This window comes from Lipotes vexillifer, unplaced genomic scaffold (genome assembly GCF_000442215.2).
Source record: "Lipotes vexillifer unplaced genomic scaffold, Lipotes_vexillifer_v1.1 scaffold120, whole genome shotgun sequence".
NCBI lineage: Eukaryota > Metazoa > Chordata > Mammalia > Artiodactyla > Lipotidae > Lipotes > Lipotes vexillifer.
In genome coordinates, this window is record NW_006791240.1 from 1,786,832 (window position 1) to 1,812,700 (window position 25,869).

The 25,869-nt window shown below is 32.4% G+C and overlaps 1 protein-coding gene across 1 annotated transcript in view; it reads right to left on the reverse strand.

Moving 5' to 3' along the window:
* The window catches only part of NBEA (neurobeachin), a 640,668-nt gene that overhangs the window by 372,038 nt on the left and 242,761 nt on the right, over positions 1 to 25,869 (reverse strand). The window contains 3 exon segments of the mRNA XM_007464249.1: positions 11,979 to 12,105; positions 14,365 to 14,519; positions 24,774 to 25,212. Coding sequence (XP_007464311.1) covers positions 11,979 to 12,105; positions 14,365 to 14,519; positions 24,774 to 25,212 — 721 coding nt within the window.

Genomic DNA, 25,869 nt, shown 5'->3' on the forward strand with positions numbered 1-25,869 from the left:
CTTCTAAAAGATTCTCAGGTGGCCTGATACTGCTTATCCAGGAAACACCTTCTGAGAAAAACTTTTAATGAAAGTACTTACTATTATTAAGTTGTAATAAAACAGCTAGGAAAGGAAGGACTACCTGAAGTCACAGAATAATCATCATAAGAATGAGTTATCTCTGAATTTTAGAGAATATAGACAGAACTTCTTTTTTAGATCCATTATTTCATTCATTCTTTCTAATCTCCAGGATCATGTTTGATAAAGCTTCTCAGCTAAAGTAATCCTCTCTACCAAGAAAAGGTAAGTGAGAATGGTAAAAGAGAACCTATGAAGAGGAGAAAAATCTAGATATAATTACTACTGTTTTTGCACCTGAATTCTGAGTGAAGCATGAATATTTATTTTTACTTAAGATTAACTGAGTAAAATTACTTTAGAAAAATTCTAGATTTATAGAGGTTCACATCATAGTTATACTATTGGATCATAATATACTATTATCTAATTGAAGTCAGAAACATTTTCCCTAGTTTAAGATTTTTTTTGCATATTTTACAGGTTTCTGTAAAATAATTTAGAGGCTTCAGAATTGCAAAAGTACTGTTCTTGGTGATTAAATTAAACATCAAATAGAAACTGATTAATCTACACAACTAATTACATGTGTGTATGTAAATGTGTATTAATTACCTTTACTTAAGGGTAATGGACAAAAACAGATATTTCTCAGTGAGTGAATCCCTATAGGGGATTCACCCTATAAGACTTTTTGCAGCTATTTTGCAGCTATTTTCTTACAAAATGTTAACAGAACATTAAATGATGCTCTTATAAATCATTCTGCAACCATAATTTAAATATTCTAATAAAGGGGGAAAAATGTGTAACATTTTACCCAGCAAGAGATTAAAGGTTTTAAATACAGGAGATTATTATCAAATAATACTGCCAGATTTCTCTATCAAGCAAAAACAAAATATTCTAAGTGGAAAAGTTGCATCATCACTTTTTCATAGTGAAGAAAATGGACATATAGATTCGTCATAATGTGTTTTAAAGTAAACATTGTGTAAAGTATGTTATCTTCATTCTTACACAATTTAAATTCTCAAAGGAAATGATATAAACATAAATTTTAGCTTTATACCCTCCCTCCTCTATCACCTGGCAGATGACCACCAATTACTAAAAAAAATTTTTTTAAAGATATATTGTGCCTATATTGTTATTTCAATTCTCATCTCAGATAAATACACAGTGTAAAACTATTTTTTCCCAGTCCCAAGGCACATGAAAAACGTATCTGTTAACATGTTAAAAATTTTTAAAAATCTTAATAAGGGAGAACTCTTTGACCTTATAGCTTATAAAAATAAATAAATTATTCTTTCTTTTGAATGTAATTTTCATTTTAAAAGCGGAAGGAACCTATAGCTACCAGAAATAAAACAAGGTCCTTTGGCAAATTATTTTCTAAAACAACTAGTGTATTTCACTTAATTTAGGGAAAACACCAAGTACTAATTTTTCATTTGGAAGTTTTCATTTATTCAAAAAACATTCACTTAGTCTAAGACATTTTGTGCAGAGAAATAATACAAATGTAGACTTGATGGGGAATTTGCCCTACATAGTCTAGTGTGAGGGTTATAATCTCAATAATCTGTTTATAACTTCTTAATATTTTAGAACATTCTTGGGACCTAAATATAGAGTTTGTCAACTCTAGGCTGAAATGCATTCTCTTAAGCTACTCATTCTTCTCTCCCCACTTTATTCTTTTTCATTCTCTTCAGTCACACTAACTATGCTTATGATGCTATTTTGAATTTGGCTATTTTTCTTGATAGTAAGTACAAATTTTTTTAAGAAAGAGAATTACTGATTTCCATGAACACAATTATGGTTGCAACTTGGGAAATTTATCAACCACTCTAACAAAATGACCAATGATAGGAAAACTAAACATTCAAAGGATATAATAATGCTTTAGATGAATTTCTACAGCTCTAGTGCCTGGATTAAAACAATATGACTTAAAACACAGGAGTTTAGTTTAAAAAACACAATCATATATTAGTTTTTATCTATATTAAGGAAATCTCATTTAGAGGGGTTTACAGATTCAAAGTAATTTGTAGGAATAAAACTATAAATAATCCATTAGAGAAAAAATACATAAAAATCCATGGCTGCAACTATTATCATATATATATACATACATGAAAATTAAAGACACTATAGGAAACTGGAAGAGAATATTAACCTATAAAAAATCAAATGGAAATTCTAGTACTTACACAAAAATTAAAATTAAGAATGCAGAAGATTAGAAACAGTTAAAAAGAGAATTAGTAAAGTGGACTAAGGTTAAAAAGAAATACTGGAATAATGGAGAGAGAGAAATAGATAGGTAGATGAGAAATACAGAAAATATCTAATATATGTGTAATTCAAATCCCAGAGAAAGAATAGAATGATTCTGAAGCAATATTAGAAGGGGTAATGGCTAAGAATTTCCCATTAATATCTTTAAAGCATTAAAAGGAAATAGCTTCCAACCTAGACTCTACTTTCGTTCAAAATATCCCTCAAAAATAGAGGTGAATTTCAAAGATTTTTAGTTAAAAAGAAGTGAGGGAATTCAGGAGTCTCAGGCCTGCACTAAATGAAATACTAAAGGGGGTGTTCTTTAAGAAGAAAGAAAATGATAGCACATGGAAGTCAGATATTCAAAAAGGAATGATGAGCAAAAGTAAATGATAAAAATTTGGATAAATCTAAATATGTTGACCAATAAAATAGCAATTATATTCTCTTGTTGCATTTACAATTTTTTTGTTTTCAGTACACAGGCCTCTCACTGTGTGGCCTCTCCCATTGCAGAGCACAGGCTGCGGATGTGCAGGCTCAGCGGCCACGGCTCAAGGGCCCAGCCGCTCCACAGCATGTGGGATCTTCCCGGACCGGGGCACTAACCCGTGCCCCCTGCATCGGCAGGCTGACTCTCAACCACTGTGCCACCAGGGAAGCCCTTGCATTTACAATTTTATATGTGCACACACACACACACACACACACACACACACACACACACATGCATACACATATGTATAAGTGTGTTTGCCAAATTTGTAGTAGATGAAGTTAAGCTACACTGAGATCCATACATTGTCTGGGAAGAGGACTTATATAAATCAGGAATTAATGTTGCAATCTAGAAGACGATTACTTAAAACACTATTTCTCATAGTGTATTCTTAGAGCCAGCACACCAAGATCACTTCATGTAATGGTTAATTTTATGTGTCAACTTGACTGGACCACAGGGAGCCCTGACATTTGATTAAATATTATTCTGGGTGTGTCTGTTAGGGTGTTTCTGGATGAGATTACAATTTGAATGGGTAGACTGAATAAAGCAGACTGTCCTCCCTAATGTGTGTGTGTTCATCCATTCAACTGAAGACGTGAATAGAACAAAAGGCTAGATAAGAGAAAACCCCTTCTACTTGATAGTTGGTCTTTGCTGGCCTTCAGACTCAACTGAAACATCAGCTCTTCTGGGGTCTTGAGCCTCCCAGCTTCCATACTGGAACTTATACCATCAATTTTCCTGATTCTCAGGCCTTCAGTCTTGAACTAGAACTACATATTGGCTCAGCAATGTGTTTTAACAGGCCTCCCATGTAACTCTGTTGCATACTGATGTTTAAGATCCACTGCACTAAGGAAAAGATAATAAGGTATAAACTTCAACCTAACAGTTTCTTGTTATTTCTCTCTAGTGAATGTTCTTAATGGCAATATGAATAAAATTGATTAATCACTGCCAAGACTTGGAAGCAAGGAAGGAAAGCAGAAACAAGCTCATAATAAGCATCAAGAATAAAAAGGAGGGGGCTTCCCTGGTGGCACAGTGGTTAAGAATCTGCCTGCCAATGCAGGGGACAAGGGCTCGAGCCCTGGTCCGGGAAGATCCCACATGCTGCGGAGCAACTAAGCCCATGCACCACAACTACTAAGCCTGCGCTTTGAAGCCCGCGAGCCACAACTACTGAAGCCCGTGTGCCTAGAGCCCATGTTCCTCAACAAGAGAAGTTGCCGCAATGAGAAGCACGTGCACCGCAACGAAGAGTAGCCCCCACTCGCTGCAACTAGGGAAAGCCCACGTGTAGCAGTGAAGACCCAATGCAGCCAAAAATAAATAAATAAAATAAATAAATTTATTCAAAAAAAAGAATAAAAAGGAGGGACTTTCTTACAGATTATATGAATGTTAAAAATAATATGAACTACATTATGCCAAGAGAATCTACCAAAACTTACACAGGACAAAAACTGAAAATCTGGGGATACTTGTAACATTTTAACTTAAAAACTTTCCCCAAAAAGGAAATCTAGGATCAGATGTCTTTGCTTGTGAACTCTACCAAATATTTTAGAAAACAAAGAAAAACAAATAAAAAATACCAATCTTACATAAGCTCTTCAAAAGGTAAAACAGATTTTACATCACAAAGAAGTTGGATTTCTTTCAGGAATTAAAGGTTTGTTTAGCATTTTTAAAATTAAAAGTCAATATCACAGACCATGTTAGCAGAAAAAGGAGGAAAACCGCATGGTCATCTCCATGACTTACCCTCTCTTTAGAGATAAAATTCTATACCCATAATGATGGTAACTTGGTTAATTATAAACACAAGAGAATTCTTAAATTTGATAAAAAGTATCTTTATTAAATAGACAGGAGACATCATAATTAATGATGAAATGTCCAAAGCTTTTCATTTGAGATGAAGAAAAGAATGCCTTTTCTAACTGCTTCTATAGAAAACTGTATTGGAGGTACTAGGTGACACTATAAGTCAGGAGAAAGAAATAAAAAGGTGTAAGTATTTGTATAATGTAAAACTGCCAACATTCATGGATCAAATGACTGTCCATACATGCTTAGTTAGAAAGAATTATAGATAAATTAGGAAACATAAGTATCAAATTCCACTTTTCACCTTGAAAGGGTTAAGATGGTCTACAATTACCTCCCATGCTAACAACTAGAAAATTTTACAAAATGTGGAGAACAACTATTTTCATACAAAATGTGGGGTACAAAATCCTGAGGAAAGAGAAACAAATGAGGTGAGTCCCACCATCACCCAGATTTCCTACATGGAGGTATTTCCCATATTAGTGCAGATACAGAATCCAGCAACCTTTCTCAGTTGACAAGATTAAAACTGTAGTTCAACGAGGCAAAGGTGAATAGAATTTGGAGGGCATAGTATGCAAGAGGAAGGTGTATGGAGAGCACAGTAATCTTTGGCTGAGTAACAATCTAGGTATGGGATGCCTGAAAGCTCCCAAGGTTAGAGTAAAACAACTTCTGAGGAAAGAACAATTATGGAGGAGTCATAACAGGCATCTTCTACATCTCACACAGGTCTAGAATTGTCTGCGTTCCCTCTGGCCAAAAAGGAGGGACCTCCTTAGATACACTGAGCATTCAGGAGAAATCCAGCACACTTTCTAAGTGGCAAAATTAGCCCAAGAATAAAGGCCACCCTAGATCTGCCTTAAAAGATCTTAAAAATGCTTCATGAGGAAGAATGGTCTTTCGAACAAATGGTGCTGCAACAAATGGACATTCACAGGAAAAAATATAAACCTGGACATAAACCTCACACCTTACATATAAATTAGCTCAAAATGGGACCCCGACTTAAAACTAAAACTACTACTTAAAACCAGAGAACTTTATAGAAGACACAGGAGAAAATCTTCAGTACTTAAGGTGAGGTGAAGAGTTCTTAGACATGACATCATAAGCTAGACTACAATAAAAATGCAAAGTTTCCTTGGCCAAAGACTTTATTAAGAGGACGAAACACACGAGCTATAGTCTGGGAGCAAATACTTGGAAACAACAGTTTTGAAAAAGGTCTTGTACTTAGAATACTGAATGCTTAAGGCTCAAAAGTGATAAAGCAATCTAATTATAAAATGGGCAGAAGATATAAACAGATATTTCGCTGAAGAGAACACACTAATGGAAAATAAGCACACAAAAAGATGTTCAGAATCATCCATTAGGAAAATACAAATTAAGACCACAATGAGATATCACTACATACCTACCAGAATGGCCTTAAAAAAAAAAAAAAAAAGACAATGCCAAATGCTAGTGAAATGAAGATAAACTGGACTATTCATACATTGCTGGTGGGAGTTTTTTATAACACTAAATAGGTACTTACCATATTAGCCCAGTAATCTCACTCTAGGCACTTATCCCAGAGAAATGAAAATGTATGTTCACATAAAAACAAATGTTTATTGTAGCTTTTTTGGTACTAGCCAAAAATGGAAAAAAACCTGAATGTCTTTTAGTGGGTGAATGGTTAAACAAACTGTCGTACATCCATACCATGAAATAATATTCAGAAATACAAAAGGACCCATTAATACACACAACACTTGGATGGATCTCATGGCATTATACTGAGAAAGGTCAATCTCCAAAGTCACCTCTGAAACACTTAGAAGTTAAAGAAGAAATCATAGAGAAACTTAGAAAAAATATTGTATGAAAATTAAAACATTAAATTTCTGAAATACAGCTAAAACAGAGCTTAGTGGAAGTTATGGCTTTAAATGCTCGTAATAGAAAAGAAGAAATCTAAAATCAAAGATCTAAGCAAGGAATTGGCAAATGTTTTCTGTAAAGGGTAAGATACTAAATATTTTAAGATTTTAGGGCATACTATCTCTGTTGCAACTACTTTGCCATTGTAACGTGAAAGCAGTCACAGGCAATATATAAACAAACGATGTGACTGTACTCCAATAAAAGTTCATTTACACAAAGTTTATATATAAAGTTTATGATGGCAGGCAGATTTGGTCCCTGGGCTGTAGTTTATAGACTCCTGATCTAAGTTTCCACCCTAAAAATCTAGAAAAAGAAAAGTAAGTAAACCTAAAATAACTAAAGGGAAATAAAGAGAGTGGAATTTGATGTAATAGAGACAGAAAAAAAATTAATGAATTTAATGTCTAATTTCTGGGGGGAAAATTATAATATTGAAAAGTCAATAGGTACTCTAATAATGCTAAAATGAGAAAAGGCATAAACTACAAAATCAGGAATGAAAGAGGAAACATCATTAGAGATCCTACAAGTGTTTTAAAACAATAATATAATAATAAAATTATGAAAAATTTTATGGCAATAATTCAATAACTTAGATAAAATGACTAAATTCCTAGAAGTCACAAATGACCAACACTGATGCAAAAAGAAAACAGAAAATCTGAATAGTCACTTATCCAATGAAAGAATTTAATTTGTAAAATCTCCCCAGTAAAAAAAAAAATTTCAGGCAGAGATGGCTCCACTGGTGAAATCTCAAAGCTACAAGAATAAATAACACTAAAGCTACAAGTGACATTATCTTTCACACAGAAAATAATAAGGAAATTACAGATAATATTGAGTTGAGAAAAGTCTAAACAATCTAACAAAGACTACTAAAATTTAAGTGGATTAAGCAAAATTGCAAGACGTAAAATCAGTGTACAAAAGTCAGTTGTCTTTCTATATACTACCAACACACAAAATCTTTCTTTTTTGTTTTCAGTCCTATTGAGATATAATTAACAAGGCAGTCATCAATTTGCTCTCTGTTAAGAAAATTTACTTGCATTTTCTATCATTTTATATAAATGGAAACATATAGTATTTATCCTTTTTTATTTGGCTTCTAACTCAAAATTGGAAATTTAAAGTAAAAATTTTAATTTAGAATATCATCAAAGACATGAAAAACTAATTAAAAAAAAAGACAAAACTAAGTATAAGACCTTTACAATGAAAGCTATAATTTAAATTTAGCTAAATTTAGAATATCATCAAAGACATGAAAAACTAATTAAAAAAAAGACAAAACTAAGTATAAGACCTTTACAATGAAAGCTATAATTTAAATTTAGCTAAATTTAAATAAATTTAAACAAATATTTAGCTAAATTTAAATAAATATTCAACACAATCCTAATTAACATTTCAACAGGATTTTTTTTTTTTTTTAGAAATTGGCAAGCCCATTCTAAAACATATAAGAAAATGCAAACAATCTAGAAAAGTCAAAGCAACGGTAAAAAGAACAGAGTTAGAGGACTTATACTACCTGATTTCAGGATATTCTATAAGCTATAGTAGTAAAGTGGGCTACTGGCATAAGGACAGCCATATAGATCATGAAGTACTATGGAGTCCAGCAATAGGTTCACGCATAGACAGCCAATTGATTTTATACCAATGTGCCAAGGTAATTCAGTGGTGCTGAAACACTGATATCCATATGGATTAAAACAAAACTGAAACTTTACCTCACCACACACACACAAAAATTAAGTGAAAATGGATCATAGACCTAATCATAAAAGCTAAAACTACAAAACTTTTAGAAGAAAATATACGAGAATATCTTCATGACTTTCAGCTAGGTAAAGATTTCTTAAGATACAAAGGCACAAACCATAAAAGAAAAGATTTTTTTGAAACGATGGACTTGGTCAAAATTAGAAACTTCCTGTTCTAAATAATTTTAACAAAATGAAAATATAAGCCACAGATGGAATATCTGACACAGGACATATAATCAGGATACATAAAGAATGGTGACATTTCACAAGAAAACAACCCTACTTTTTAAAAAAATAGCAAAAGATTTCAACGGTCCATTCACATATCGGAAAAAAGAAAAACCTCATCACCTTTAATCATTAGGAAAATGGAAAATAAATCCAAATGAGATATGATTACCCAGAAAAGTCTTAAATTATAAAGTCTTAAAAAGACTGAGAATGCCAAGTGTTGACAAAAATATGGAACAAATGGAACTTTACACATTGTTGAAAGGAATATAAAATGATACAACTGCTTTGCAAAACAGCTCAGTAGTTTCTTATAAAGATAAGCCTATACTTCCTATTCAACCAGTTATTTTACTCCTATTTATCCAAGATCATATGTCTACAATACAGTTGTATTCAAATGTCCATAGAATCTTTATTTATAATAGCCCCAACCTGGAAAAAACCCAGATGTCTATTAACAAGTGAAGAGATAAATAAACAGTGGGATAGCCATATAACAGAATAATACTCAAGAATAAAAAGGAATGGACTGGGTTTCCCTGATGGCTCAGTGGTTGAGAGTCCGCCTGCCGATGCAGGGGACACGGGTTCGTGCCCCCGTCCGGGAAGATCCCACATGCCGCGGAGCGGCTGGGCCCGTGAGCCATGGACGCCGAGCCTCCGCAACGGGAGAGGCCACAACAGTGAGAGGCCTGCGTTCCACAGAAAAAAAAGGAATGGACTACTCATAAACAAAAAGACATGAATGAATCTCAAAATCTGAGTGAAAGAAGGTAGGCACAAGAAAGTGTATTCTATATGATTCCATCTATGTGAAATCCTAGAAAAGACAAATTTAAATTATGATATTAAAAAGCATATAAATGTTTGCCTGGGGAAGGATGGGGTAAATTATAAATGGGGCATAGGGAACTATATGGAGTGATAAATATATTCTACATCTTCACTGTGGTAGTGGTTGTATGGGCATATAAACTGTTCAAAACTCGTTAAAATGTACACTCAAATTGAGTATTTTTAAATTGAGCTTAAACAACATAAACAAATGATCTCAATAAATTTATTTTGGAAACTAGAGAAACGAAGATACAAACACAAAATACTTAAATTATAAGAATATATCATATAAGAAACATAAGACTTCTACATAAAAATCTAAAAATCATTACTGGAAAATTTTTTTTTTAAAACTAAAGAAATGGAAGGAATAGAAGCTGTTCATAGTTTGGAAGTCACAATATTGAAAGAGATCTACAGATGAAATATAACTCCAGTTGCAACAGATCTATAAATTCCATTCCTTGCTAAAATCCCAGCAAGTTGTTTTCAATATGGATACTGATAAACTGATTCTAAAATTTAAATGGAAATGCAAAGCATCAAGAATAGCTTAGGCTTCCTTGGAAAAAATAAAAGGACAGGATGGGAAGACATTACTTATCCAGATACTGATCCTTATTAAACCTAAAGCTAATTATGACAGTATGTCACAAGGATAGACAAACAGACAAATTGGGTAGAATCGAGTGCCAAAGCAGAATCCAGTATACAGGAACACTTGATTTGTGACAAAAGTGGCAGAGCATGGGAGATAGAAGAGTTTCTCAAATAAATGGCACTGGGTCATCTTGACATCCATAGTACTCCTACCTCATAAAATTCACAAAACTCAATTCCAGATGAACTATGTATCTAAATATAAAAAGCACAAATAAAGCAGCCAGAGAATGAGATGGGGAAAATGTAGGCAAAGATTTCATCTATAACACAAAAAGCACTGAAAAACAAAAACTCGATAAATTGAGTTTCATTAAAATTTACAACTTCTGTTGATCAAAACATATCACATAGATAATAAGAAAAGCCACAGAATGGGAGAAGATATATATACAACATATAATCATCAAAGGGCTCATTTTCAAAATGCAGAAAGAGAAGAGCCTTTACAAATTAAGAAGACAAACAACTCAACGTTTTAAAATGAGTAAGAGATTCCAACAGGGAAATCACAAAAGAGGAAAACCAAAAGACCAATAAATATGTAAGAAGGTGCTCGACCCTGTTAACTATCAGGAAAATACAAACTAAAACTACAATGAAATACCACTATACTTCTACCAAAATGGCTAAAATGTAAAAGTGACAATACTAAGTATTGTTAAAGATATAAAAAATTAGGCACTCTCATACGCTGCTAATGAGTTAGTAAACTTGCATTAACCACTTTGGAAAACATTTGGCATTATCTAGTAAAATTGAACATACACAAACACTATGAATCAGCAATTCCATTCAGTTATTTACCCAACAGATATGCATACAAATGTGTAGTATACCCAAGAGTAACGTACAAGCAGCACTGTTATGTAAAATAGCAGCATTATTTGCAATAGTCCCAAACTGGAAAATTCCAAATGCCCATCATCAATAAAATAGATTAATAAATTGTAGTATACAACCACTAAGGAATGAACATGAACAAAACTATTGCTACAGGCAATACAGATAAATCTCATAAACATAATGTTGAGAAAAAGTAGCCAGAGACAAAAAGAATACATACTGTGCAACTCCACTCATATAAAATTCAAAAAAGACAAAACTAATCTAGTATTAAGTCAGAGTGATGAATTTGAAGAGGAGCAAGAATAGTGGCAAAAAAAGGAGCAAAAGGTGGGGGCTTTGTGGTACCTGTAACGTTCTATTTCTTGCCTTGAGTGATAGTAACATAACATCGTTCTTTCATTGAGCTTTTACATTTCAATTAAAAATGTGAACACACACACATACTGTGTGTACGTATATGTGCAATTTAACTCCAAGCATTTTGGTCAAACTCTTCTAGGAATTCTCTGACATGCTACTGCAAATCATTTTTATCTATTAATCGCGATAGAAAAGATAATGTTTGGTGATTCAACTTCCAATTATATATGTTATATATCACTGCAGATTTATTTTGAAAGTCTATATTTTAAACTCACCACCCCAAAGATGTCCAATTTTATCATGGTGCCATGTTTGCATGTTTCTACCTTACAGGAAACAGTAATGTGCGATATGACAATGGATTATAAACTCAGGAAAGTCAGATCATGAAAACCATTCAAGATCTCTCAGTTTAGACTGAAATATAATAAATGATTTTTATATAATGAATATCTAAAAATATCAAAACATTGCAATTATGAGATATAATCACAAAATACATAATTAAACATTCTTAAGAATTCTTAACTACATGTTTGTATTTAATGTATACTGTTTCACTATTTTTGAGGTGAGAGGAAGGGAGTAAAAGGAGTAAAAAAACAAATAGTTATGTATACCTCATATTTTCAGCCGAATCTTCTGGCATTGGAGCAACAGTTTGTACAGCTGGAAGGTTTTTGCTGGTAGCACCATTCACAAAACTAGAAGAGGAGGAAGAAGAGGAGGACCCCGAATCCACGGCACCTGTTCCCAAAATAATAATTTTTAGCCTTAAGTATAAATTTATTTAACAAAATAATTTTCATTACATTATTACTATCTGAGTTTGAAAAAAATATTCATCTGAATTTCAAAATAGAACTTGGCCATTAAAAATATCATTTGGCCATCGGTACACTAATAACTCTTTATAATTATTAAAAATAGCTATTGCATTAAAATCTAGTTTATTTACTTATATTACTCTAAACAAAACTACATATTACAAATGGGATATAAATAAAAGACATCAACAAATGAAAATAATTTTAGATAAAATGAGGCTGATAAAACAATGCAAATTTAGATGTGACAAATTTATCTGTTTTTATTGCTATGTTGTTATACTTTTAGTTTTCATCATATAAGATATAATTTGCAATAAACTGTCTCAACATAAATTTGTGGCACTGCAGCATCAGTGCTTATTTTGATAAAATGATTGCTTAAGAAGGGCTATAATGGGTATAAGATTTGTACCCGATTTTAAAATAATGAGTTCTCCTCAACGATATGAAGACGCCATTTTAGAACAGATTTTCCTATATTAATACCATGTACGTATATTAAATAGCAGTGGAGTTGAGGGACATCTAGTGTTCCTAAATATTATCTTATCTTTATCTTATCTAACACTAATTCCCATAAAACTGGGATTTTCACAACACTTACACAGCATGTATATGTCAAAATCTAAACTAGTCTTGGGTCCAGTTTAGATGTTGGCCCTCAATTTCTTTGTGTGTGTGTTTGTGTATCTGTATGTATGTATTTCTAAGGAGGATGTTCATTACTTACATTTTTTTATTGTAGTATATGCTTTATACTATCACTGGACTTCTGGCTACCATCATTTCCCATATCTATTATTAATTCATCGAATAGAAATTAAAGGAAAATATCATACCTTGTTTCAAATAAAGATAAAAAAGAGATGACTTGCTTTTGCATTTACTTATCTCTTAAAGAGTAAAGATTTAGTCAATAAACACCAAATGTAGATTTTTTCTTTCTACTACATTGGTATATTTTAAAAATCTTAACACTTTTCTGAGTATACATTTTGCTAAAAGGAAAACATTTTTATTCCTTTTTCTAGAAAGCAGAATGAGTATATGGAGTAAGACTGTAAACTGGATAGAAAAAACTTTATTATATAAAGTTTTCAGATAAGTCAGATATAAATATATATATATATATATATACACACACACATAAATCAAAGATGTTTTGTTCTTTAACACAATTCCATTAATGATTTTTATTTGCTAACATAAATATGCTTCATAGAGTACATTCTACTTACTACAACCCCATAAATGTGCTGTTCATGATATGTCAGACTGAGGTGGTATGATAAACAAGATAAAGACAGAAAGCACAAAGAAGAGCTATGAAATTAATAAAAATGGGAATAATCTAAGTAATGATAATAGATGTAAAAGTTCAAGGCTATACAGTTTGGAGAAGAGAAGGCTACTATAGTCAGGGAAGAAAAGTCAGGGATCATCTTGCGTTGTATAAATACCTAAAATGGAATCACAAAGATTTGGGTAAGGATTTATTTAGCTAATAATCAACAGGAACATTTCTGGAAATTTACAAAAAAAAAAAAAGGTTATTTTAGGCAGGCTTTTAAAATCTGTAGTGATTTGGAATTTTCTCTTTCTAGAATTATTAGGAAAATGTTGGACAATGAATTGGATATAATTGAAATCTCAGTATATAAATTAATTCAATGTCAAACAATGGTTCTTATTCACATGCACTTTTTGTGAAGTTGAGGCTCTTGCATATCGTCAAGGTTCTCAGGGGAGCTTGGTAAAAAATACATATTAGGTTTCAGTAAATGTCACTAAATCTACTTTCTGTCACTAATATATTTAATATACCTTGATATTCTTGGTACAATTTACTAATTTTTACGTATCAAATGTCAGTGTTCAAATTATCTTTTGGTTTTGCTCCCCAAATATCTTTCAGCTAACTGAGTTCACTCTGAAAGTAAATAGCATCATGCTTTGAGAAGACTCAAAACAAAACCCACAGTGTTCTCAAACTAAAAAGTACACCCTAGTACCATAAATTCTGAAAGATAACATGAAGAATAACCTTCTTAAAGGTTAAGGTAATCTTAAATGATCAGGGTATTTTAATTTTCAAGATCAAATAAGCAGAAGAAATGAAGATACAGAAAACAGAAAGAAAAAGATGAGGTATCACAAAAATAGATAAAGACAATACCTGTTGTATTAATCATACTTTTTGGTGTAGCTCCAGTAGCAGCAAATATATTAGAGGTACTGCCTGTTGGCAGCCCACTTCCAGCAGCAGCGGCTCCTACAGTGGTTACAGCTAAACTACCTGGAGGGGGCTTCTTAACAGGGACCACGACACTCCTGCCAAGAAATGATGAAAAATAACACAAGGTCTAAGATGAATTCTAATCCTGCTATGGCAGATACATGTAATCAACATCAAATTTTCTTTTCTTTCTTTTTCCTTTTTTTTTTTAAATCTAGAATTTGCAAATCTTTTTTAAGATGACGTGGTCTATAATCATGAATCTGGGAAAACTGGAAAAATGCGTGTTCAAGTTAGATTTTTCATATGCATATAGGGAATTTTTTTGTGTGATAATATACATACATATAATGTTCATCCTATCTCTATCATATTCTAAATGTGGAAAATAGTCATAAAAACGTTTGAAAGCCAAATTCTGAAGCTTCCTCACAGTAAAGCTAAATATTAAGCCAAGAAATATGGAATAACAACTAATGGCATAATAATATTAAACTTTATTTTCCTGAACAAAATTGAGTTGTTTTTCATAGTAGGAATGCTATTATAATGAAAGAGAACTGAGAGGATACAATAGACATTTGGTAAAAGATCTATTTAGCTTCTAAACTTTGACTCTGTGAACTTAGAAGTTGAAAATTTCCTCATGTTTCGTTAGCATATTTAAATGAATTTCATAAAAAAAAAAATTTCTGAACTTAACATCTGTGTTAACCTTAAATAATAAATGGATGTGAATAGTAGTCAATTTAAAAGATAAAGAAACTATTTCTTTAACATAATAAATATCTTTACTTCCTTTCAGTGAAGCTTCATTTTTCTCAAAGTTTACAGCACTCCAACTCCATTTAATACTTTCAAGCATTACTCATTGAACTTATTTATCTAGAAAGTAGATGTATGAGATATTTTAAGTTCAAATATAATGCTTGAAAACTGACTGACAGTAAAAAATATCCAATCTAAACTAGGTCTTTTAAATGTATTTATATTTTATAATTTTCTCATTAAAAAGCTCTACTTAAAGGAAACTATATCAATGGCTCATTGTCAAATAAGTCTGTGGCTTAAACTTCCTTAATACCAATGATTTTCAAAGAAAAATGACTTTGTCAATGTAAAAAAATCTAAATTTATAAGCATTATTATTTTCAATTTTAGGGGTATTTAAAACTTTTTTGTGACCAAAGTAATTATAATCTTAAATAATTTTACTCGTGACAAAAAAATTCTTCATTATCTCTTTCTGGATACTTTTTTTTTTTCCTTAATGGATAAGTGTCAAATTCATCAGACTCAACCTTGAACTTTCAACTACCTTATTAAATTTCCAAAAGCACACACTATGCTTTCAATCCCTTCATTGATCATTCCTCATTGAATACCTTCATTTATTTCACTGAGAGGTGGTGTGACATTATGGAGAATACAGAATGTGGAGTTAGAAGATTAAGGCTTGAGAACTAAATCACTCTCAAGCTATGTGATATTAAATTTCAGCTTTTCAGTAAAAATGGCAAGACAAATGCCATTTCACATATGACTGGAGAAATTAAATGAGACTGTATTTAAAAGAACTTTGTCAATTATGAGATGCCTTATAAATGTTAATAACTGCTACCATTTTCTAAAGTGAAATAATTCTCTGCTTCCAAGATAAGGTATTTAGTTACAATGATCTACATAAAGATCAAGAGAAAAGAAACCAAACTAATATTTTGGATTTATCATCAAAACTCTTCCCTAAACTTCTAAACTATTTCATTGCCTATCTAGAAAGAAAAGAAAACGATCAGTTCTTGATTTGAAAAGAAGTCATTAGTAAAACTACAATATTTTTTCCTAAATCTCTCATTAAAATCCTTATGGATAAAATACAGAAACACAGGCTGATTGACAGTGCTGTGAGACAAATTTGTAGATGGTAGGAAAAAATATTACCAAAGAGTCCTGATTAACCGATCATTACCAACTTTGTACAAAAGCTCTCTGTAACAGGCTACTACAGGCATCTTGTCAAGTACTGAGGGAATGAGATATGTATTATGAAAAATTAGTTATATGAATGAGGGAAAAAAATTTTCATCTCAACAACCTGTAATGATGGCTTGTAAATAAATGCAAACAACATTAAATGCCTTTCTACTAAAAAACTTTTGAAAACATCTGATTTAATAGCAATTGACATGAAAGCCTCCAGACACTTCACTGACAGCAAACTCAGCAGTCTGGTAGTTAGTACAACATGGGATATAAATAGAGTACAGTGTCTAGAAGCCCAGTTTTTAATGTCAAACAGACCTGAGTTAGAATTCTACTTCTATCTATTTTAATTTGGTAGTGTATATATGTCTAAGGTAGTAAGCAAATAAATCTCTCTAAGCTCCATTCTCCTTACCTTTAAAATAAGACATAATAGTTTGTACTTCATAAGATTGTTACAAAGATAAAAGGATATACGGCATATAAAATGCTTAGCACTTTACCTGGAATATTATAAGTGGTCCAAACATTTTAGCTATCATTAGTATTGCTATGGCTCCCAAAAGTGCTGATGCGATCTGGGTCTACCCCAGCAACAGTATCCAGAGTCAAAGAAGCAATAATCCTGATATACTTTGTGACTGTCAGACCTCATAAAGTCCTATGTATAGTTGTAGGCACCATATTTCAAGAATAATGACAAAAAGCATCGTGTCCATAAAAGAACAGTTAGGATGACAGTAGATCTAGAACACAAGTCATGTCAGGAAAGACTGAGAGTCTAGAAAATTATAGTAAAGATGTGAGAAAAAATTACACCAATTTTTTAAAATCCGAAGGTATTTGACAAGCAAACGAGATGAAATTTCCACGTATCTCCAAATACCAGATTAGCGCCAACAGGGGAAAGAACTCTCTAGTAATTTTTATGAGCACCAGTTTCCAAACACTGATGTGTTCAAAGGGCTAGGACAACCATGTCACAAGAGTGGTGGTGAGAGAGGTGGGAAGCTGGATTTGACTGATTCCTCTGATTCTTTTTCAATCCATAATTTCATGCATTTGTTTGAACTACTATTTCCCCTTTGATTATTATGCCGGAATTGTTTATCTAGAATCAGAGGACTGTCCATTTTGGTCCTTAATATCATTTCTTCACCAACACTACCCATTCCCTAACACCTCAGACCATTCTCACTCCTAAGCAATATATTTTACAAATTATTTGAATGTTTATACTTGCCAGTATGTGTTGATAACATATTAGTTATTTTCTGGAATGTTATTATGCATTTGCAACTACTTATATATGAAAGTAAAAATTTTCAGCTTTTACAAAATCTTAGTCAACATTTTCCACTTGGTTACTTATCCCCCCCTACATCAAAAGGCTTACCTAGGAGTCTATGTACCCATTGTGGGTACCCCATTAAGGTGCATAAAAACACACAAATTTTTAGAGTATATACATTTTTCTAGGGTGAGCATACAATTTTTATCTGGATTTCAAAAATATAGCCACAAAAGTTGAGCCACCAATCTAGACTATTAACATATTCTGTTCTACAAGATCTGCCAGTCATACTGATGGATATCTAGAATATTCTACACTACACACATTTTAAAAATGCATTATTCTATCTTATGAATATTCTTTCCATATTTTCCCATATAATTTCACACTTCTGTCCCACAACTTTAAGACTGAAAACTATAAAGAAGTGGAAAATTCCTTTATACTACATATAATCTATACATGTGCCAAGGCTGTAAAGGTTATCATCAAAGTAGCACAAGCCAGAAAATTATTCTATCTAATTCACTTCAACAAAATGTTTCACTGAGTGATTAATTATATGTTTTGTAATATATTGAGTGATACAAAATACATGTAAGTGTAAAATTTTCCATCATTGAATTCATCCTATCTCAAAGCCATAGATTTGGGGTGTGATCTTAAGATTTGCTCATTCATTTAACTCTGACGTGTGAGGGACTGTTCTGAGTTCTGAGATATAGCAATGTATAGAACAGACAAAATCTCTGCCCTCATGGAACTTACATTTCAATAGGGAGAGACAGAAAATACAATAACATAAATGATTAAATATAGTATACCAAGTGGTAAGTGTTGTGAGAAAAATAAGCATGGACAGGAATAACGAGTATTATTGGAAGGGTGGCTAAGAGAAGACTTATTCAAAAGGTGGTATTTGAAGAAACACTGACAGGGTGAATGAACAAGCCAGGAGGGTATCCAGGGAAGAGTGTCATGGGATAGTGAACAGGAAGAGGCTAGTGTGACTTGAGAAGACTGAGTGATATGCAGAGATGTAAGAGATGAGATGAAAGAAGTAACAGGGCCTCAGATCATAGGTCCTTATAGACCACTGTAAAGATGCTGTCTTTTCCTCAGAGTGGGATCAGCAGCCCTTAAAAGCTTAGGAATAGGGGAGCAATATAACATTAGGTTATAACAGGATCACGCTGGCTGCTATGTTAAGGACAGACAAGGGGGAAAAGGCAAATGGCGGGGAGACTGGTTAGGAGAATACTACAATAATCTAAGTAAGAAATGAGAGTAGTTTGGATCAGAATTTCAAAGTGAAACTGGTGAACAATGGGTCAAATTTTGACTATATTAAGAAGGCAGAACAAACACGACTTGCAGAAGACAGGATGTGGGTACGAGAGAAAAGTCAAAGATTATGTAAAGATTTTTGCCTTAAGCAACTGGAAGGGCAGAACTGCCATTAACTAAGATAGGGACTGCTATGGTTGGAACAGTTTTTTTTTGTTTTTGTTTTTTTATAACTGTTATTAATCATCCAAGTAGTAATGTTGAATAAGCAATCAGATAGATGCGTCTTCAGTTTAGGAGACAGGTTTGGGCTGAGACATAAAATTGGTAGTAATCAGACTATATGTTATTTAATGCCAGGAACATGGATGGAATCACCAAAGAAGTCAATGCAAATAGATGGAAGAAGTGGTCCAAAGACAGGGTCTTGGGGATATCCATTAACTAGTTATGTGAGTTTTGTAAAAAGGATACTATTTGATCTGTACACCTCAAGAACTGTCCTAAGTGTAAAGCGAGATACTGAAGATAAGAAATGGCTTTTAAATAGTGACTTATTAAGACAAGTGAGTTTTATATCTCACTCATGGATCCTATAATAATTCCGTTCTTCTTTCCACTTGCTCTCTCTTTTCTATAACACTTACTGAGCACTGACAGGTTAAGGGAATACAACTACACTGACAAGTTAGGGGATACCAAGACAAGTAAGACATAACCCGTGTCAGAGACACTTGAAGAAAATACAAGAGACAAATAAATCAACTGCAATGTATTTCGATAACAGCTCTGATTAGAGTTATGCACAAGAACTTTCAGAAACATAAAGGATGAGCTTTATCAGGGAAGAGTAAGCTGAATTGAAAAGGACCAATGGGAATCAGCCAAGAAGAGGAAAGTTCAATATCAGAAACTTCATGAGGCAAAGAGATATGAAAAATCATAAAAGACTGAAGGACTGAAAATAGTTCCTTATGGCTGGTGAAAGATGAGGACTTTATATTCCAAACTAAGAAGTTCATCCTTTACTGTGTAATAAGAAATTGTTTCAAAATCTTCATCAGTATTGCATTTAAGAAAAACATCTCTGACATAAATGTGGAAGATGCATTTGGTGGGGGAACACCTGGAAACAGGTGATAGCTTTGAAACTGGGCATGTCAAATCTTTTCTGGATTTCAGGTCTTTTAACCAAGTTCATAACTATCTGCCACTTTTTGAGACAAACTGTAAGGCCATCTCATTTATTCTAGGAATTTGGAACTTTATGGGACTTTTTGGAAATAATGCATTATTCTATATGTTGGGAAACTGAGTCCCAGAGAACCAAAGAGAATAGATAAGGGTCACACAACTAATTACAGAGACCCATTACTGATAGCCATTTCTTCTAATTTCTAGATTATTACTCTTTATCTAACAAGGCTTACTGTTGTTAAACATTTATCTTGAAAGAAAAAATTGAAACTATGAAGAAAAAAATTTTACTTCTGCTTTTAAGTTGACATTACAATTTACTGCAGCTCATTAGAAATCACAAGTTTATTTATGATGCTTTCATGATTTATTCATTGCTATCTTGTAAAGTATTTAGAACACCAGTAGAGAAAGATGATGTATGAAAAATAACTGAGTATTTCATTAGTCCACCCTTTAAAGAGAGATGCTTTTTTCAGCTCACTGAACTGTCTGTGGAAATGCCAGGTGAGAAAAAGGCAACAACATTGGGGAAATTAGGATACAACCATGCTGGGTCAAAACTGCATCTTCTGGCAACTGGCCTTCAAATACTATACCCAGGGTACTTGGAGCATAATAAAAGCTGGGATTTCAGTGGCTAGGTATCACAGAAACTTTCAATTGTAAAGGCTGGCAGAGTTTTAATCAATGTAGCTTACATTTACTTGCTCATCCCTTAAGTGATATCATCAAAACACTTTTTTAAAAAAAATAGAAAACTGTTAAGAACAGAAATTGAAGTACTCAGCAGTAATTGTAAGTTTTCATATTCTGACTTAATTCTAAGCTTAAAGAAATCAATGTAGGAGGATTCCATCATCTCTACTAAACATTTCTTTTTTATTTATCCTAAATTGTCATCCTTAGCGCTAATATTTAAAACATTAATGTTAAAAAACTAGAGAGAGAATACCTAGACTAAGCTTATAGTTTAGGTTCAGTAATATGAAGGCTATTATATATATTGTTTTTTAGTCCCATAATATTTACAAAATATTTTTTATTTCAGAGATTTTCTTTTTCAGAGAATGAAACACTTGGAAGCAAGGATATTAAAAGTTTGAGGGAAAAAATACAAACTAATTTGCCCGAACATATCAACCCCAGGAACTGAAACACAAGCAGGTATATAAAATCAAAAGGGATGAAATATAAATCATAAGATCATTGTATACTAGCCAGAGAAGCAACACAATTACTAGCTTTTTGTGATATCCCAGACTTAAGATAATTTTCTGAAATATAACGACAGTTAAAATGTATGGAGAAGCATATTGTCTTCTGCCTGTTTTTATTGTCTTTTGTCCAAACTAAGGGGGTATCTCAGGAATCCCTGGAGAATTAAGACTGAGCTAAATCACAAATATATACAAAATTCTCAAAAGATTTAAAGCATTTGGATATACAGGGTTAAATTTTAGTTTAAAGGATATGGTAAAGCTTAATTGGTGGTTTTAGAGAAAAGCATTCCCTCAATCTAAAAGTTACAGAGTTACTGATGCCTGAAAAAAATACAGCTCAGATAGGCTATTTTATAAACCATAGATCTACACAAAAATCTACCACAAGAGACAGTACTGTTGGGGAACTCTGCAACTAGATTTATAAGTTCTATTATGAGATTATTAAACTCTTCTCTTAGAAATAAAACCACGATAAATATTCCTTTTCATTTCATAGTAACAAAACAGTAGAAAAACTCTTGTAGTTTCATAATCATATTTCCTCTACACATACAGTGTGTTCCATCTATAGAATGATAGTAGCGGATGTATAGAATTTTCAGTGCTTTACAATGCATAAATATACATTTGTTAGGGCCACTCATTGTAATCAAAGACATATACTTAAATCTGTATAGATGATGACTGGAGGAAATGAAAGAAAAAGAATCAGCATTTCCCATATATATAAGAAAATTTATATAATATTTCATAATACAACCTGATGAAAGATTTAATACTAAAAGAAAAAGGTTTATTTTAGTTAAGTCTAAATGTTTCTAAAATTTGATGTTGCAATTTACCGAAAGAAAACGATATTACAAACTTCAAAACACTGAAATTCATCAATGTGCCATCCTAAGTGAGGAGAAACTCCACATGTAAAACATAAGTTAACATAACTCAATTGACATCAGTTGTTTTAGGAAGTTATTCCCAAACTTACAATCTAGAATAAGTATAAAGAATACACTGTTAGCACGTTTTCAATAGAACAAATAAACTATTGGCTAACAAAAGGAAAATCCTAGGTGATTTCCACTACGATTGTACAAATTATTATGTATGATTTAGTTACAAAGAAATGAGCAACTGAGTTTACAGCTATTTTTCAACTAAAGATATAGATGAAAAATACATTATTGGTAGAGTAAGACGCATGCTAATTCTGTGTTTGAAACTGTAAGTATTCAAGATTTGCCTCTAAAGCCTGTCTTCTTAGATCCTATTTTCAAGGAATTCAATCTGATGTTAAAAGACATGTCATAACTTGAATTTCAGACTTTAGTGCTTCAGAAATATGTTTATATACTTCATAATGTAATTATAGCTACCTTAAGACAGATAAGGCAAATGGTAGCAATATATTGGAGATATAATTGAAAAATGCAGTTGTCCAGAAGCACTTGTGGGGATGATGTCTCAGAAAAGCTGCTCAAAGCTCCAGAGTTTGAAGTTAAATTTTTGATGTTGTCACTCTCAATCTATTGAATGGCTGACAGACAATCAAACCCGTCTGGCTGGCTGGCAGCTCATTTTCCTGGCAGGTGGCAAACAATTAGACACACCAATTTGTGCCTCCTGATGACATTAAAGCATGAAACTAAGTTGTATGCAGGGCCTAGTGATTTGTGTGAAAGCATTTCAAAAATAATACTCTTTGCCGTGGCAACTCATTTCAGACTGCCACCTTCCATTATGGCTTTGAGCACTGAAGACGACAGACTTGAGTTACGTGCAGTGCAAGGCCGCTTCTGTTCAATCCGTCATCAGCGCCCCCTGAGACCTCAACCCCCTCCTTTCATCAATATCACCTCATCATTTACATTTGATACTACTTGAGCTACTGCATATATTAACTACACTGGAGACCCTTCTAAAAAGAATTGAAATATGCTCTGTGCTCCTCGATTTCATTTCTACTTATGCAATTTAGAAGAATGATTCCACTCTCATTGCATTTTGCACAAATGCTACCAGGAACAAGTGGAAAGTTCTATGTTTTGTAAAGCAATATCCTCAAAAGTGTAATAAATTTTGAGTAGCTAAGAATATCGGCACTCAGATGACTGCTTCATTAAGTTTTAATGAAAAAAACTGTTCTAATGATAATCCAAATTAGAACAGAAATATTTTACTTAATGTTTATTTCACTGGATTCTCTTATGCAAATTACAATGATTCTCTGCATCTACTGTTTTATATTTTAACAAAATTTAGGTATAGAACTTAAAAATTAAATGCAACATAAAACATGACCCCAAGTTAAATTATTATACCATTTATTTATAGATAAAGATTTATAGATATATACAAATACTTACATGCTTATGCTTATATAAACCCATAAACACACATACACATATATCCTGGGAACACAAACCAAATATGAATTGGCATAAGGAACATCCAAGGAACTATATGAATGAACCTCCAAACTATTAAAAAAAAAGAAACAATTTCCTACCTTTTATACCCTTCCTTTTCTTAGTTTTTAAAAAACTTCTGACACTTAATACATTTTATCTTACAGACAACTATCTGCAAACATTTTATCTCCTTTTACTACTTTAAGTTCATAGAAAACAAACCTGATTCTATCTCTTTATATTTGACATGATGACTAATGCCATTCATATTTTCACAATAAATTTTCAAGAAATATCTGTAGGATGCTGGTTGAAATGCTTATAGGCAAATTTTAAATCATATTTATGTATGAAAAAGATAATTCATCCTAACTGAAAATGGCTTTACTGCCACACCTCAACCCCTAAACTCTAAAAAAATTACTGTCTCTAATTGGGACAAAGCAGTTTGGCTATTTTAGAGAAAACACTATGGAGTATATATTACATTTTGACTATATATTTATTTTGACATTTAAGAAACATTTGATTTCCTAACTTGATCTTTTCTCCCTAAAACAAAAAACAATTACTTTCCAGTTTCCTCACATATATGTATATATAAATGTATATAATATATAAAACATATATATATATATATATATATATATATATATAATGACTTCTCTAATCTACTGTAGTCACTTGATGATAGACTATAATCAGAACCTGTGTTTCCCTATTTCCAATTCAATGTGCTATCTGACATTTCATATTAAACCCCCTTTTTTGAAACATATTATTAAAATGCCTGACTATGAGATCAATCCAGTTGGCCTGTCCCTTTGATAGTCTTTGTAGTAAGAATCTACAATAAAAAATATAATGTTTTCAAGACCCTCCTAATATTTTTAAATTAACAGACTCTAATTTTCCTTCTATGCATAGAGCACTGTAAATAAGTTCAGTACCTACCTGTCAAAGGAATGAAACTGCATAGGAAGAATAGCTTGCGCTTCTCTCTTCAGTGCTGGATCTGGGTATGGGATAGGTTCAGGGCCACATTCTGCAATTTCAACTGGGGCGGCCACAAGACTTTTCAATATTTCCTTGACATTGATGCCTTTGGTTTGACTAATGCTAGATATAGATGGTGCAGGCTTCAACATTTCACTGGGGTTCTCAGTTAGGCTTTCCTGTGACTTTTTCACTTCGGATGACAAAGTAGATAACAGTTCACTCATGGCATCAGGGCCTGTGCTAGTCTCTAATTCTGCCCCATTCAGGATGCTAGCCACTTGCTCCTCTCCGATTCCTGAATCAGTATGAGGCATGGAACTTTCTAGATGAATATCTTCACCAGGGGCTGGCGTTTCTTTTTCCTTTACCGTGTCTGGAAACGCAGCAGGTGTTTCTGTAATGAAAGAAACTGATTTAAACAAAAAGCTTCACGAGGAAAACCCAGTATTATTAATAAAATATACTCACATATTAGAATAAACAAAAGAAAACCTGTAAAAAACAAAAAATCTGCTAAATGGATGTGCGTTAACAACACAACTTGATTAAAATATATCAACCACATACACCTGTCATTTTGTTTGGCAAGCATCAACAGAACCCTGTTTCTTTTATAAATCATCTGGCATTTCAAAATTGATATATAAGCATGGAGAAATAGTTCCTACCACAATTGCTTATAGCAGCTTGTAAATAATTATTATATAAAGCTCCCCTTTTGTACTTTTATTGTTAGCTACCAATCATGCAAGATAAATTATTATACTTCTCTAATATCTCCTTAAAAATATTAAGTTACTTTTATATCTTTTTTGGTATTTCAGTAACCAATAATGAAATGCCTGATTGAAATATTTAAAGTAGTTAAAGATATATTTTAAATTACACATAATACATAAAATTCTAAAGAGTTAACTGCAAAAAGCATGTCAAATGATTAGTTCAAAAGGATAAATGCTTTGATAACAGAATAGTGAGCCTCACGAATTTAACCTATATGTGTCTTTAAGAACAATTATTTTGGATACTCATGATGATTCTTTGTGAATAA